The sequence below is a fragment of the Cariama cristata genome, unplaced genomic scaffold (genome assembly GCF_000690535.1).
Source record: "Cariama cristata isolate BGI_N322 unplaced genomic scaffold, ASM69053v1 scaffold19730, whole genome shotgun sequence".
Taxonomy (NCBI): Eukaryota; Metazoa; Chordata; class Aves; order Cariamiformes; family Cariamidae; genus Cariama; species Cariama cristata.
Genome location: NW_009594383.1, coordinates 7,692 through 19,725, shown reverse-complemented (window position 1 = coordinate 19,725; position 12,034 = coordinate 7,692). Strand labels below are relative to the sequence as shown.

Genomic DNA, 12,034 nt, shown 5'->3' with positions numbered 1-12,034 from the left:
CAGACACAGCCTCGCCTGCCCATTAGTGCTCTTCTCTGATGGACCAGGTGGCGATTCCACATGGCAAACCAGTTGGAGTTCAGTATTGGTCAGCAGACAACAGTCCTGACACGAGTAATAGGGACAAATCCATCCCCAGTGCAACTGGACTGGCACTGGTGATTTTAGGTTGGAGATAAATGTTGTCCTTGGAGGCTGGATTACCACCTGGGGGCTCACAGTCAATACCAGAACGAGAAGTTGTGTTGTTCCAAATCAAGGCAAGGTTAATGCATAATCCAGAGTGTGGGCAGGGGGTGAAGTAACTTTAATGGGAGGGATTTATCTGCTCAGAGCGTCGACCTGAACAAGCTAGAGCCTGTGTGGTGTAATTTAACGGCGTTTAACATCAAGGCTGCTGTTCCTATAGCTACTGGAGGAAGCTTAGCAACCCCAGGCGCAGCTGCTGGGGCACGGGAGACAGCCAAAGGGGAGTGCAGGGATGCATCACTGTCACCCATGTGTTAACTTTTTGGATCCTACACGTCGTACTGATGTGCACTGAAAGCAGATCCCATACAGGGGGTTTCTGCTGAAAACATGGATATTTGATGCTTTGTTAGTACCAGATTAATTGTTTCCTTCAAGAAAAAAAAAAAAAACAAAAACAAAAAAACAAAGAGTAGCAGCAAGAATCTGCCTCTGTCACTGTTCAAGGGCTATGGCAGGGTCTCCCCACCAGCCATGGGCTCCATTCAGGGTTGATTTAGGCTCCACGAAAGCCAGCAGGACTGTGTGTGGGTTGAGTTGACCCCCACATCTCTCTGGATGACTTCGCCCAGAAGGACTTGCCTCTCTACGCTGAGAACAGTTTCAAGGCTAACACTGACCATGCTCTTTTTCTTTTGTGTCCCCAGGTCCTCCTCGTGCTTGGCTGACCAAGTCTGGCTTAGAAGGTTCTTCCCTCTCCCAAGAAAATGGGGACTGACCGTGAAAACCCAGTCCTGAGGAACGTGCTCATCAGCTTTAACTTGCTTCTGCTGGGCACCATCCTCAAGCCTTTTGAGTGCAGGCTAGAGGTGACAACAGAGCCGGCTGAGAGGCCAGCGGTGGATGAGGAGGGTGGCCTTGCCAACTGCAGCCCACCCATCAAAGAGCAGCCCATGGTCTTCCACCACATCTACAACATCAACATCCCCCTGGACAGTTGCTGCTCGTCCATGTTCAAGTCTTCAGCCGAGGAGGTGAGTTCAGAAGACGACCGGCTGGCGGAGTACGCGGAGCAGACCTCCGACAGCGAGAGCCGGGTCACCTTCACCCACAGGATAAACTTGCCTAAGCAGGCCTGCAAGTGCTCCACCTCCCTCCCGTCCCTGCAGGAGCTGCTGAGCAGGATTGAGATGCTGGAAAGGGAGGTCTCCATGCTCCGGGACCAATGCAACTCCAATTGCTGCCAAGAAAATGCAGCCACAGGTAGTAATGCCATCCTGTTAGCTCTTGCTGGGGTCTGAGGGCTTGAGCAAAAGTCAGGAGAAATTAATACAAAACCGGTGAACCCACTCAGAGTGGTGACGGAGGAAAACCTATGTTCAACCATGACGTGGCTGTGGTTCTAGGGGAACAGCTCAGCTCAGGTCCGCCAAGGCAGGAAAACCCCTGGGAGGGATTTGATGACTTGTGTCCCTACACCCTGCTTGCTGCTGAAACCCCATAATGGCCAGAGCTAAAGACCCATTACAGATAAAATTACTGCTGGAAATGAGTGAGCAGGGTGATCTCCCAACCCTGCAGTCCTTGCAACGCTGTTAGAGAGCTACCACTGCTTGTGGGACAGGGAGGAGTGACATAGCTGCTACTCTCCTAAGCTGTCCCTGGGCTGAAGGCAGCACTTTGGGAGCCAGCAATAAACCCCTTCATCTTCTCTGTAGGAGGAGTGAATGCATGTGAAAAGCTGAGTTTAAAAAAAAAAAAAATAAATCAAAAATACAGGGAATAACTTCGGTTGCCATCAAAGATGCAAAAAAATCCTATTACAAAGGCACAAAACTATTAACAGGATACTCCATCTGAATAAAAAATGTGCAGTTTGTGAAGCTCTCTGAGAGCCCCCATTAGGGTTACTCCATCAAAGGTATCCCCTTGCTTCACCATGGCCATCCCTCAGAGCCAGGGAAGCAGCATGCAGTTGAAATGAGATGGGTTAGAAAAGGTTTGGGCTAGAGGCTACATTTCGATAGCACAGGAGCCAACATGCTGATGGTTTTCCTTACATCTCAGAGGGGTCGGTAAGAGAGGCTGTCCTGAAGGGCATCCATCCCTCACACAGCCCAACTCTGCTCGGGGTTCCAATGCGCCAAGTCTCCTTGTGGGAAAAAGCCACTAAGCAAGGAGAGCTAGGGCATCTTTCCAGGGGAAAACTGCTTTTCAGGCCAAGAAAACAACAGGGAGGAAGAAAAATTAAAAGCAATCCTTTTCCCCCTAATGCCCACTGCCTTTTTTTAAATTTTGCACCTACTGATGCGTTTTTTTCCGGTGGTATTCCAGCTCCTCTATGTGTAGGATACATTAAAGTGAACTGGGGGCAACCCACACAGGTTAACAGAGCTGGACCAAGGGCGTGTGGGTTGGGGTGCGAGAAACCGGGACTGCACACGCAGTGGGGTGCCTTGGGCTGACATCTCCTGTGCAGCTGGTGCAAGTCGGTGCGTTTCCAGCCACGGGCTCAGCCCATATTCCCCCATAGTACACCTGTCATCAGCTGCGTTAATAATTAAGACTAAACAGAAAACACACATACGTGCCACTGGTGTGTGCAAAGCAAGAGTTAAAATCACTTAGGAAACGCAATGGGAAAAACCTGTTTTAAAGGAATTAATTTGAAAGTCTGATGGGCCTATTTGGGTTACTTGCAACATACACAGACAGTCCCATTAAACATTCATTGCTTGGTGGATTCTCCACTCCGATCGCAGATACACTGTGCTAAAACTGGAGTAATTTCATTTATTTTTCCCAGACTTGCTTTCAATTCACTGCACCACAAAGGAGATCAGGATCCCTATCCCACCACCCAAGGCATTTCCCCAAGGAAAGCCGCTCTCTTCCAGCACACTTAGAAGCATCCTCTCTCCTCTATCGATAATTTAACTAGAGGCTGAGATCCAAAGAGATCTTGATCATCATTCCCTATATTCGTAGTTTAGATGGGAGTGTCCTGCAAAGTAACCCAAACAGGTCTGTCTGGTGCAGCGTGTAACTGAACCCCTTTTACACGAGCATCTGCTGCACTCTCCCTAGGAAGAGCTGCTCAGATAGCTCGGCTAGGATGGAAAACTCCGTTGGGGGGCAAAAGGTCCTGCAGCTTGTGATCTTCATGGTGCAGAGGTTTCGCAAGGGTCAGAGGAAACATAGAAAGGGTTTCTGTTCTTCCTCAGTTCATATGAGGAAGAAAAGCAGTAAAAATAAATAAGGAGAAATTAGCCTGGCTGGGATAAACCTTAAGCTGGAGCAATGGGTCCATGTTACAGGGCAAAATGGGAGCATTGGCAATGTCAGAGTGACTGGTGCCTTCATCCCCATGCAACCCTCTTCATCCCAGAGTGTTCTGTGCAAGGCTGCTGGGTAAAGGGGGGGCATTAGAGGTGGTGGCCATGTGCTATCCCCGCTTTACCACAGCCTCAGTGCGCCCAACCCCCTGATATTTTGTGCAAAGCCAATGCCTCTGTCTTAATCAGGCTCACCAGGATAGGGATGAAGATGATGTCTTTGGGTACATACCTGCTTCTTGTAGGAGAGAGCATGAGCAGACCGGGATCTGTCACCTGTAAAAAGGAACAGTGGGTGGGGAGGAGACAACAGGAGTCGTGGCTGGTGCAGAGGGCTTGGCCAGGGAAGGCTTTTTCCCAGTAACAGGTCTAGGAAGGTTGCTTTTGACTCAGCACTGAGCTGAAGAGAAAAAAAAGGGAGAACTTGCACCCCAACAAGGCTGATGGCACCCATAGCTATAGAGGCCAGTGCTCCCGAGGGGACAGACAAACTCCTAGAGCCCTCCAGCCAAATGCCATCATAAGCTCATATCACCAATTATGCCCCTGCCAGCCCTAAAGCCACTGGCTCCCCAGAGCTGGGCATGCTTAAGCAGAGGGACGACCAGCCCCTGTTTGGCCCACATTTTGCCCCCTTTCCCCAGAGCCCATCAATGGGCTGACCTAGGACCAACACTGACCTTTTTCCATCTCCCATCCGGTGAGCTCTGACCCTCGGTCCTGCATCCTTGCAGGGCAGCTGGATTACACCCCGCAGTGCAGCGGTCATGGGAACTTCAGCCTGGAGTCGTGCAGCTGCGTGTGCATGGAGGGCTGGGCGGGCAGTAACTGCTCCGAGCCTCGCTGCCCGCGGGGCTGCTCCAGCCGCGGAGTCTGTCTGGAAGGCCAGTGCATCTGCGACAACGACTACGGGGGCGAGGACTGCTCCCAGCTCCGCTGCCCCGCCGGCTGTGGCTCCCGCGGTCTCTGCGTGGATGGCGAGTGCGTCTGTGAGGAGGGTTTCACCGGGGAGGATTGCTCCCAGCTACGGTGCCCCCGTGACTGCTCGGGGAAGGGTCACTGCGCTAATGGCACGTGTGTCTGCCAGGAGGGCTACGCCGGGGAGGACTGCGGCTGGCTGCACTGCCCCAACGCCTGCAGCGGCCGCGGGGTCTGCCGAGATGGTCTCTGCGTCTGCGAGGAAGGCTACGAAGGGCAGGACTGCTCGGCAGGTAGTGGGGGTATGCATGGGAAGAGCCAGACCCTAATGTATAAGGAAAGGCTTCAAGGTGCCCAGAGCCCCATAGGAGCATCACGAAGCCTGGGAGAAACCAGCGCTATGCTACCTGGCAGAGCATAGTCACATAGGACCCGCTCAGGCCCTGCAGTTTGACTGCCACCCTGTTGTCCCTGTTCCCAAAGATGCCACAGGCAAAAGTTTGGGAGGTGAGCAAAAAGCCAGCGATGTTCATCCCAACATTGGCAGTAAAACTTTGGTGCAACAGCAGCTGCTGTCAGGTTCTCCTGAGCCTTTGCCTTGCTATAGCCATTAATACAACCACAGATAGCACGCAACTCCCAGCCCAAAGCCCATGCCCGTGTCCCACCAGCAGACCCACGCACCCTTCCCCACGGCCGGGTGGGAGGATAAGCCACACGCATCCTGATGCTCTCCTTACCTCTGCCCTTCCCATCAGTGGCTCCTCCCGAAAACCTACGAGTGACGGGGGTCAGCGACAGCTCCATCGAGCTGATGTGGGACAGCCTCGGGGCAGCCACCGAGTACGTCGTCTCATACCAGCCAGCGGGGCCGGGGGGCACCCAGCTCCAGCAGCGGGTGCCGGGGGACTGGAGCAGCATCACCATCACGGAGCTGGAGCCAGGCGTTGCCTACAATGTCAGTGTCTACGCAGTCATCAGCGACATCTTAAGCATCCCTGTTACCTCCAAGGTGATGACTAGTAAGTATCAAACTGCACTTGTCGCTTGGTACCTGGATAACCAGAGGTGATGCTCAAGCTGGCTCACATTTCCCATAAAAGCCTTCTAGCAGCAGAAACTTGAGCCTTCAAAAGAAATATTGGGGATATTTTTATCCCCATTTATATCTGTATGGGGACATAGGAAAGTGGGAAATATGTCCACCCTCTGCAGAAAGACTCAGTCTGAATGAAAACCCAAATGACTAAAAATCAAAGAAACTTTCAGTGTTTGACTGAAGACCCCAGAATGTGGCCCAAAATATTACATTTTTTTCCCTCATAGAAAATATTGTGATATAACACAGAAGTCACAGGTTCTTCTCCCACTCCTGGATGGGTTCCCCATGACAAATCCTCATGACATGGGTGACAGCACAGCAAGAGGGGATGCTGCTGTGCATCAGGAGATACATAGTTCTGACAGGGACTGTGATGCACAGAGGAAAACGGGAGTATCAAGCTGTAACGGCAACCTCCAGAAAGGATCCTTGGAAACTAAAGATACAGAGGGCAGGGGGAACACATAAACTATCCAGACATCCCTTTTGCAATCCCAGTAGTCACTCTGTTAGCACGATAATGCAGTGGGATGCTTCGGTGTCCAGCAACCCAGATATTTCCCTTTTCTCCCTCCAACCAACCCAGAGCGGGGACAAAGGGACTCTGCTAACAGCTGCCAAAAGATTCCCCATTCTCATTGCTGAGATAACAAAATAACCACAGGAAGCAGGGTGAGGACCAGCAGCACCTGCACACTCGTCCCGCACTTCTCACCTCCCCCTGCTCCCTTCCAGACCTCGCCATGCCGCAGGGGCTGAAGTTCAAGACCATCACAGAGACGACGGCAGAGGTGCAGTGGGAGCCGTTCTCCTTCCCCTTCGATGGCTGGGAGATCAGCTTCATCCCCAAGGTATCGCCACCGCACACATGGCATCACAGGGTATACTCGGTCATCGAAAAAACAGCGAGTGAGCAGATCCTAAATTAGCTTCCAATTACCCCTCCAAAAAAAGCCCTGACCTCTCTTTGCAATTTGTGTGCTTCGTATCAGACAGCCCCAAACTCCTCAACCTCCAATTGCCAGCTTGCACTTCCCCAGTAGTCTTTGTCGTCAAGACATATATGTCCTCAAAGAAATTCCCCAATAAAATCAAGACACAAGCATACAAATAAATAAACCTTCCAGCCTCGCTGCCTCTTGCTGTCACCCCTTCTTTTTGACTTCCATCTCCTTTGCCATGACCATTCCTCCTCCTCCTCTTCTTTGCCTCTGCTCGCTGCATGCTAAACTACCCAAAGCAGCCCAGATCGAACCGAGCAGCTGCCAGCTCTCAGACAACAACCTTCAGCATCCCCGAATCACGCACACAGCTAATTCCTGCCACTGAATTTTAATCATAGTGATGAACAGGTAGAAATTGTGCCAGAAAAGATGAAAAGATGAAAATGTTGCTCTAAATATCGCATATTTTCTATGCAACAAAAATTGTACATTAAGTATTTCATCTATATTCATAATTTCTACAGCATTTAGCCATAAGTATAGCTCCAATTGTATATGGAGCCTCTTTACATGATCATTCAAACCCCAACAGTAAAAGAAATGCTGATTAAGGGCTCAATTATGACGTTTTCACTTGTACAAAACCCTCGCTGGAGTCAAAGGCAGCTTTGGGCAGTGGAGAACTGCAGAACTTGGCCCCAAAGTTTGAAATGCTCTTAACCGTAAGGTATCATTATACAGCACGAAGGGAAGGTCCGATTGCTTTAAATAACTCATTCCCTCATTTCCAAAAAGGCTGGAAGGATCTGGGTGAAATTTTGGGTACATCTACATGCAAATTATGTCAGAAGTCAAAGTGCAGGTACTGCAGGTATAAACCCCAGGACAATTTTCATGCACTGTCAGGATAAAAGCCGAAACAATAAGGCAATATCAGGGAAGAGCTTTCGGTAGCAAAAAATAGCTATCTTTCAAATATTTTACTGATACTCAGGAATTAAGCTCAAGAACATCCCCCTGAAGCAGATAAATGGGGATATATCCATTTTAGGGTGCGGAATTGTCAGGATAGAAGCAAACTTCTCTCTGCAGGGTCATCAACGATAGTTTTTTCTCAAGCCAGTCAAAAAATACAAACCATTGGATCTCCTCTCCATTTTTAAGCTTAAAATCTAAAACCACGTGGAAACATTTCAGGATTTAAAGGAAGAGACAAAGTGCAAAAGGATGGTTGTTCCTGGATGCAGATTTTTGGGGCTGGGAAGGGATGTAGCTTACCAGGCTTTGAAGTTCTGACATCCTTCAGTCAAGCACATGGTCCTGCGCCATAAAGGCACAATCATGCTCCTGCTCATTTCCTGTGAAAATTGGACTCCCTCGAGTCTCCATCACCAGCTTTTCTCCTAAAATAAGGCAGAGAGTGCTGTCTCCTTCACTGCCTGGAAGCAATGCTTGCTTGGGCAAACACTAAACCATTGCCACACCCCAAATGAAACCAAAACCTACTCCCAGAGACTAAACCCAACAGAGTTATAACAGCAGCATCACAGAGCCTCATAGAGATGAGCAAAATCAAGAGCTCTCTGTCTTCCTGAAAACTGGATGAGAGGATGCTGATTTGGTCCTCAGTGTCCCCACGAGGATGCTCACACCCTCCCACACAGCAATCCTCCTTGCATGGTCCCTGTGATGCTCTCACCCCACCAAAAGCCAGGTCAGGTCGGGATTGCCCATCCCCTGCGTGCACTGAGGATGGGGTGGGAAAAAGATGAAGTGAAGACAGATTTAGAAAATAAAATTAGGAAAGGCAAGATGGCAATTTATGGCTAAAATGGAAGAGTTCCTGTTTAATGAGAAAAGAGATGAATATGAATAGAGAGCTATGTGCAAAGATTTGTTTAGCATGTTATTAGTGAAGACAACGGCAGGAAAAGATCCTTTGTCCAAACATTGGCAGCAAAGGTGACATTTCCACTTGCTTAAAGCCTTACAGTTTTTCAGAGCAAAACCACAAAGCATAATGACTCTAATAAAGATACTTAAAAAGCAGGAGATGGCAAAATTAAGATTTTACAGTTTCATACCTATATATAAACAATAGAAAGCTCCTGGCACGTGAATAGCAGGGAAAAGAAGTCTAGCGCAGGCTTTAGTTTTCACTTCTGGAGAACAGCAGACACACAGATGGAAGAATACAGAAGTTGGGGGCGGGGGGGGAGAAGTGAAGGGGGAGGATTTCTCAACCCAGCAGTGTGGGTGCTCCGTGCTTGGTGGGTGGCTGCACTCTGAGTTTCTGCACCTCCATAGTGGAATGTGCTGGGGTGAGGATGCAATTTGGGGATACAGGGCTGAGTGTGGAAAGATGCAATGTGGGGGGTACCTCTGTTTCATGCATTAGTCTCCCCAAACCAGCTTTTTTTTTAACAGTTTTTTCCGCTCCCCGACAGAATAACGAGGGTGGTGTGATCGCCCAGCTCCCCAGCACCGTCACCACCTTCAACCAGACAGGGCTGAAGCCGGGGGAAGAGTACACCGTCACCGTGGTGGCCTTGAAAGAACAAGCCAGGAGCCCTCCCACCTCTGACAGCATCTCAACTCGTGAGTGAGCCCAACCCCAGGTAGCACAGCAGTGCCCAGGGCTTGGTCCCCAAAATAAGGTCCGAGCAGCCTGGTACTGCTGGACAGGGATAAAACTAGCACTACTCAACTGCCCGAGCTACAGGTGCATCACAGCAACAGCTTCTTCATGTGGTATTTTGTCCCTCTCCCTCCCAAATTGCTGTGAGCACAGAAACCGTGGCGAGGTTAAAGGGGTTAGGAGCGAAGGCTCAGGTCCATTTTTATTATGTAGCTGGATAAATTCCTCTTCTCCACTAGTCTCACATTTCAGAGGTTGGATGCCCCCAGGAAACATCTTTATAAATGTATTGCCCACTCATATATAACAGATTAAAGCTCCCACCTGCTTTTGTGCCACTAAATGTCCTCTACTCCCACCAATTCAGGCAAATCAGGCAGCAGGGCAGGGAACCAGGAGCAACAGCACATCCCTTCCTAATCAATTTATTCGGCCGGTCACTGGTCCATCCCGTAGGCTAGAGGAAATTCAACTGGGTCTTCTCCTCACCAAAGGAGATGGGGTGATGGGCAGAGCTCACTAGGGAGAAGAGGCTCTCCAAGCCAGATCTGCTGCAGTCTGCCTTGGCAGTCAGGCAGACGTCTACCTCCATCCAAGTTGCTGAAAACAGAAACAGCATTTAAACAGCCGCCGGAGGGTTATAACGAGGTGATGCTCTCTCCAGGTTTCTAATTCGAGGCAATGGTGAGAGCTAAGGGAGGGTCCCTCCACCAGCAGCACTAGGGAGAAGAGGCTCTCCAAGCCAGATCTGCTGCAGTCTGCCTTGGCAGTCAGGCAGACGTCTACCTCCATCCAAGTTGCTGAAAACAGAAACAGCATTTAAACAGCCGCCGGAGGGTTATAACGAGGTGATGCTCTCTCCAGGTTTCTAATTCGAGGCAATGGTGAGAGCTAAGGGAGGGTCCCTCCACCAGCAGCAGTTTGCGGCAGGTCTGAGCTTCCTCGGCACAGTCCTCTCCTCCCACTTTACCTCTGCGCTCAGCTCAACATGGCTTAACAGAGACATCTCCTGGTCAAGCCCAAACCTTCCTTTCCCTAGGAAGTCAGCAAAAACATAAAAAAAAGAGGTTGGTGCTTCAAACTGAGTGGTTGACCTTTGCAGGGGAGCGCAGATGGAGTGGTGGGCTCCCAGCTCATGGCTCTGTGAAGGCGTCCCTGTGCTGGTGTGTCTGCCTTCCTCTGCAACATCCCCGTAGCTTTGCCCCCATCATTCTCATTCTGCCTCAACACCTTGTGCCGGGATCGAATAGCGAAGGCATAGTTTCATGCCACACAGCTAAGTAGAACTTGATGCTCCCCAGCATCACCTGGGTGACTAGACAATAGGAGGTAGTTGGAGATTCAGGGTTTGAATAAACTTGACCCTGTCTTGGCCAAGCTGGACATCCAGCTCTTACCTTAACACCATGCTTCCCAGCTGTCCTCACGTTGCTGTTTTGCCCCCAGACCTCAACCCACTGATCCCAATTCTCCCACACATCTTTTTCCAACCCTCCCTGGTCCTTCCCACCCCTGCCCATACACATCTCCCCCAGAACTTCCCACCCTGGGGTGCAGCACTCCACATATCCTCATTATATAGTGTCATTTTCTAATATACACAGTATATTAGATGTACTTGCATGTAGTATAGCCTGAATTACAGCACCGACGTGGGGTTTTTTACACATCTTGTGGTCATGGAAGTGATAAAACAGGCTGCCCAGTAAGCTCCATGCATCAGCGCTGCTATGGCACTGGGGTGATGGCCAGGCTTGGCCCATCCACCTATCCATGTAGTGGTTAGGTCCTGCTGGACTCAAAGCACCCACTGCCTGGGCTTGAGCCCATGATTTCCAGATGACGAGTGTTAAGGGATGCAGAGGAAGGAAGGGCCTGATTCCCTGCAAAAGAAAGTAGAAATGTCAAAAATGGTCTCCCAGTAGATGCCCAGTATGAATTTAGCTAACACTCCTTTATGTGAGAGGGTTTGATGGACACCCACCATAGCACCCACACCCAGCTAGTTATGAAGACTTGCCAGAGCAGTTGCATTTTCTCCTCTCTCCCCACTGCTAAGATATCAACAGCTTTATGAGCTGATCTCTCAGCTTAATGACAAACCAGGAGCTGGCACCAAAGCAGGAACATTTTTAGAGACGTTCTGCAGTTCTCAATGCTTGGATCACTCCTTGGCCCCACGTTATTTAACACATTGTCAACACCTTTCAAAAGACATAATATTGTTGCTGATAAATTTTGCCAGTGTTGGAAAGGCTTGGAAAAAAATAAATTGAGTGGAAGGAGATCATTGATAACAGCAGTTTGAATGGCTTGAAGAGCTGGGCACAAAGGAAAACTATGTTTTACAATCCATCACAAAGTACAAGCAGTTATCTAGGAGCAAAGAAAGTGGACCGCAGTTAGACATAGGAGGTTTTATTCTGGGAGATGCTGCCTGAAAAAGCCAGGGAGGAATTGTTGCCAATAACCAGCTTGCGAGAAGGGTATGAGTTGCTTTATAGCTGTAATGGGTAATGATGGGACAGCTGCTTGGTCATGCTCAGGAGAGACATCAGTGAAGTTGGGAGGGTTCGGGAGATTGAGACAAGGGACTGGGAACCCACCAGGACCAAACCTCCTGAGTACCTTGGAGCTGGTGTTCATGCCTCCTGTCCATGCCACCTCTCTGCCTTGTCCCCAGCTGCTAATTCAGGCCAATCTGAAGGTCAGGTTGAAGCATTCCCAAAGCTTGGTGTCCCCAAAGCTTCCACCTTTCCCCATCCAACTCTCCCAAAATAACAGATGCCCGTTTCCTCCCCTCCTCCACAGTCATTGATGGCCCGACGCAGATCCTGGTGCGGGATGTCTCTGACACGGTGGCCTTCGTGGAGTGGACACCGCCGCGCGCCAAGGTGGATGCCATCCT

General features: G+C 49.9%; 1 protein-coding gene across 1 annotated transcript in view; it reads left to right on the top strand.

The window, feature by feature from the left end:
- Positions 1-956: 956 nt before the first annotated feature.
- The window catches only part of TNR (tenascin R), a gene marked incomplete at its 3' end in the record, with an annotated part of 18,335 nt that continues 7,257 nt past the window's right edge, over positions 957-12,034 (top strand). Inside the window, 6 exon segments of the mRNA XM_009697831.1 lie at positions 957-1,452; positions 4,259-4,735; positions 5,201-5,464; positions 6,280-6,395; positions 8,936-9,086; positions 11,938-12,034. The exon segment at positions 11,938-12,034 is cut by the window's right edge and continues 19 nt beyond it. Of these exon segments, the coding sequence (XP_009696133.1) occupies positions 957-1,452; positions 4,259-4,735; positions 5,201-5,464; positions 6,280-6,395; positions 8,936-9,086; positions 11,938-12,034 (1,601 nt within the window).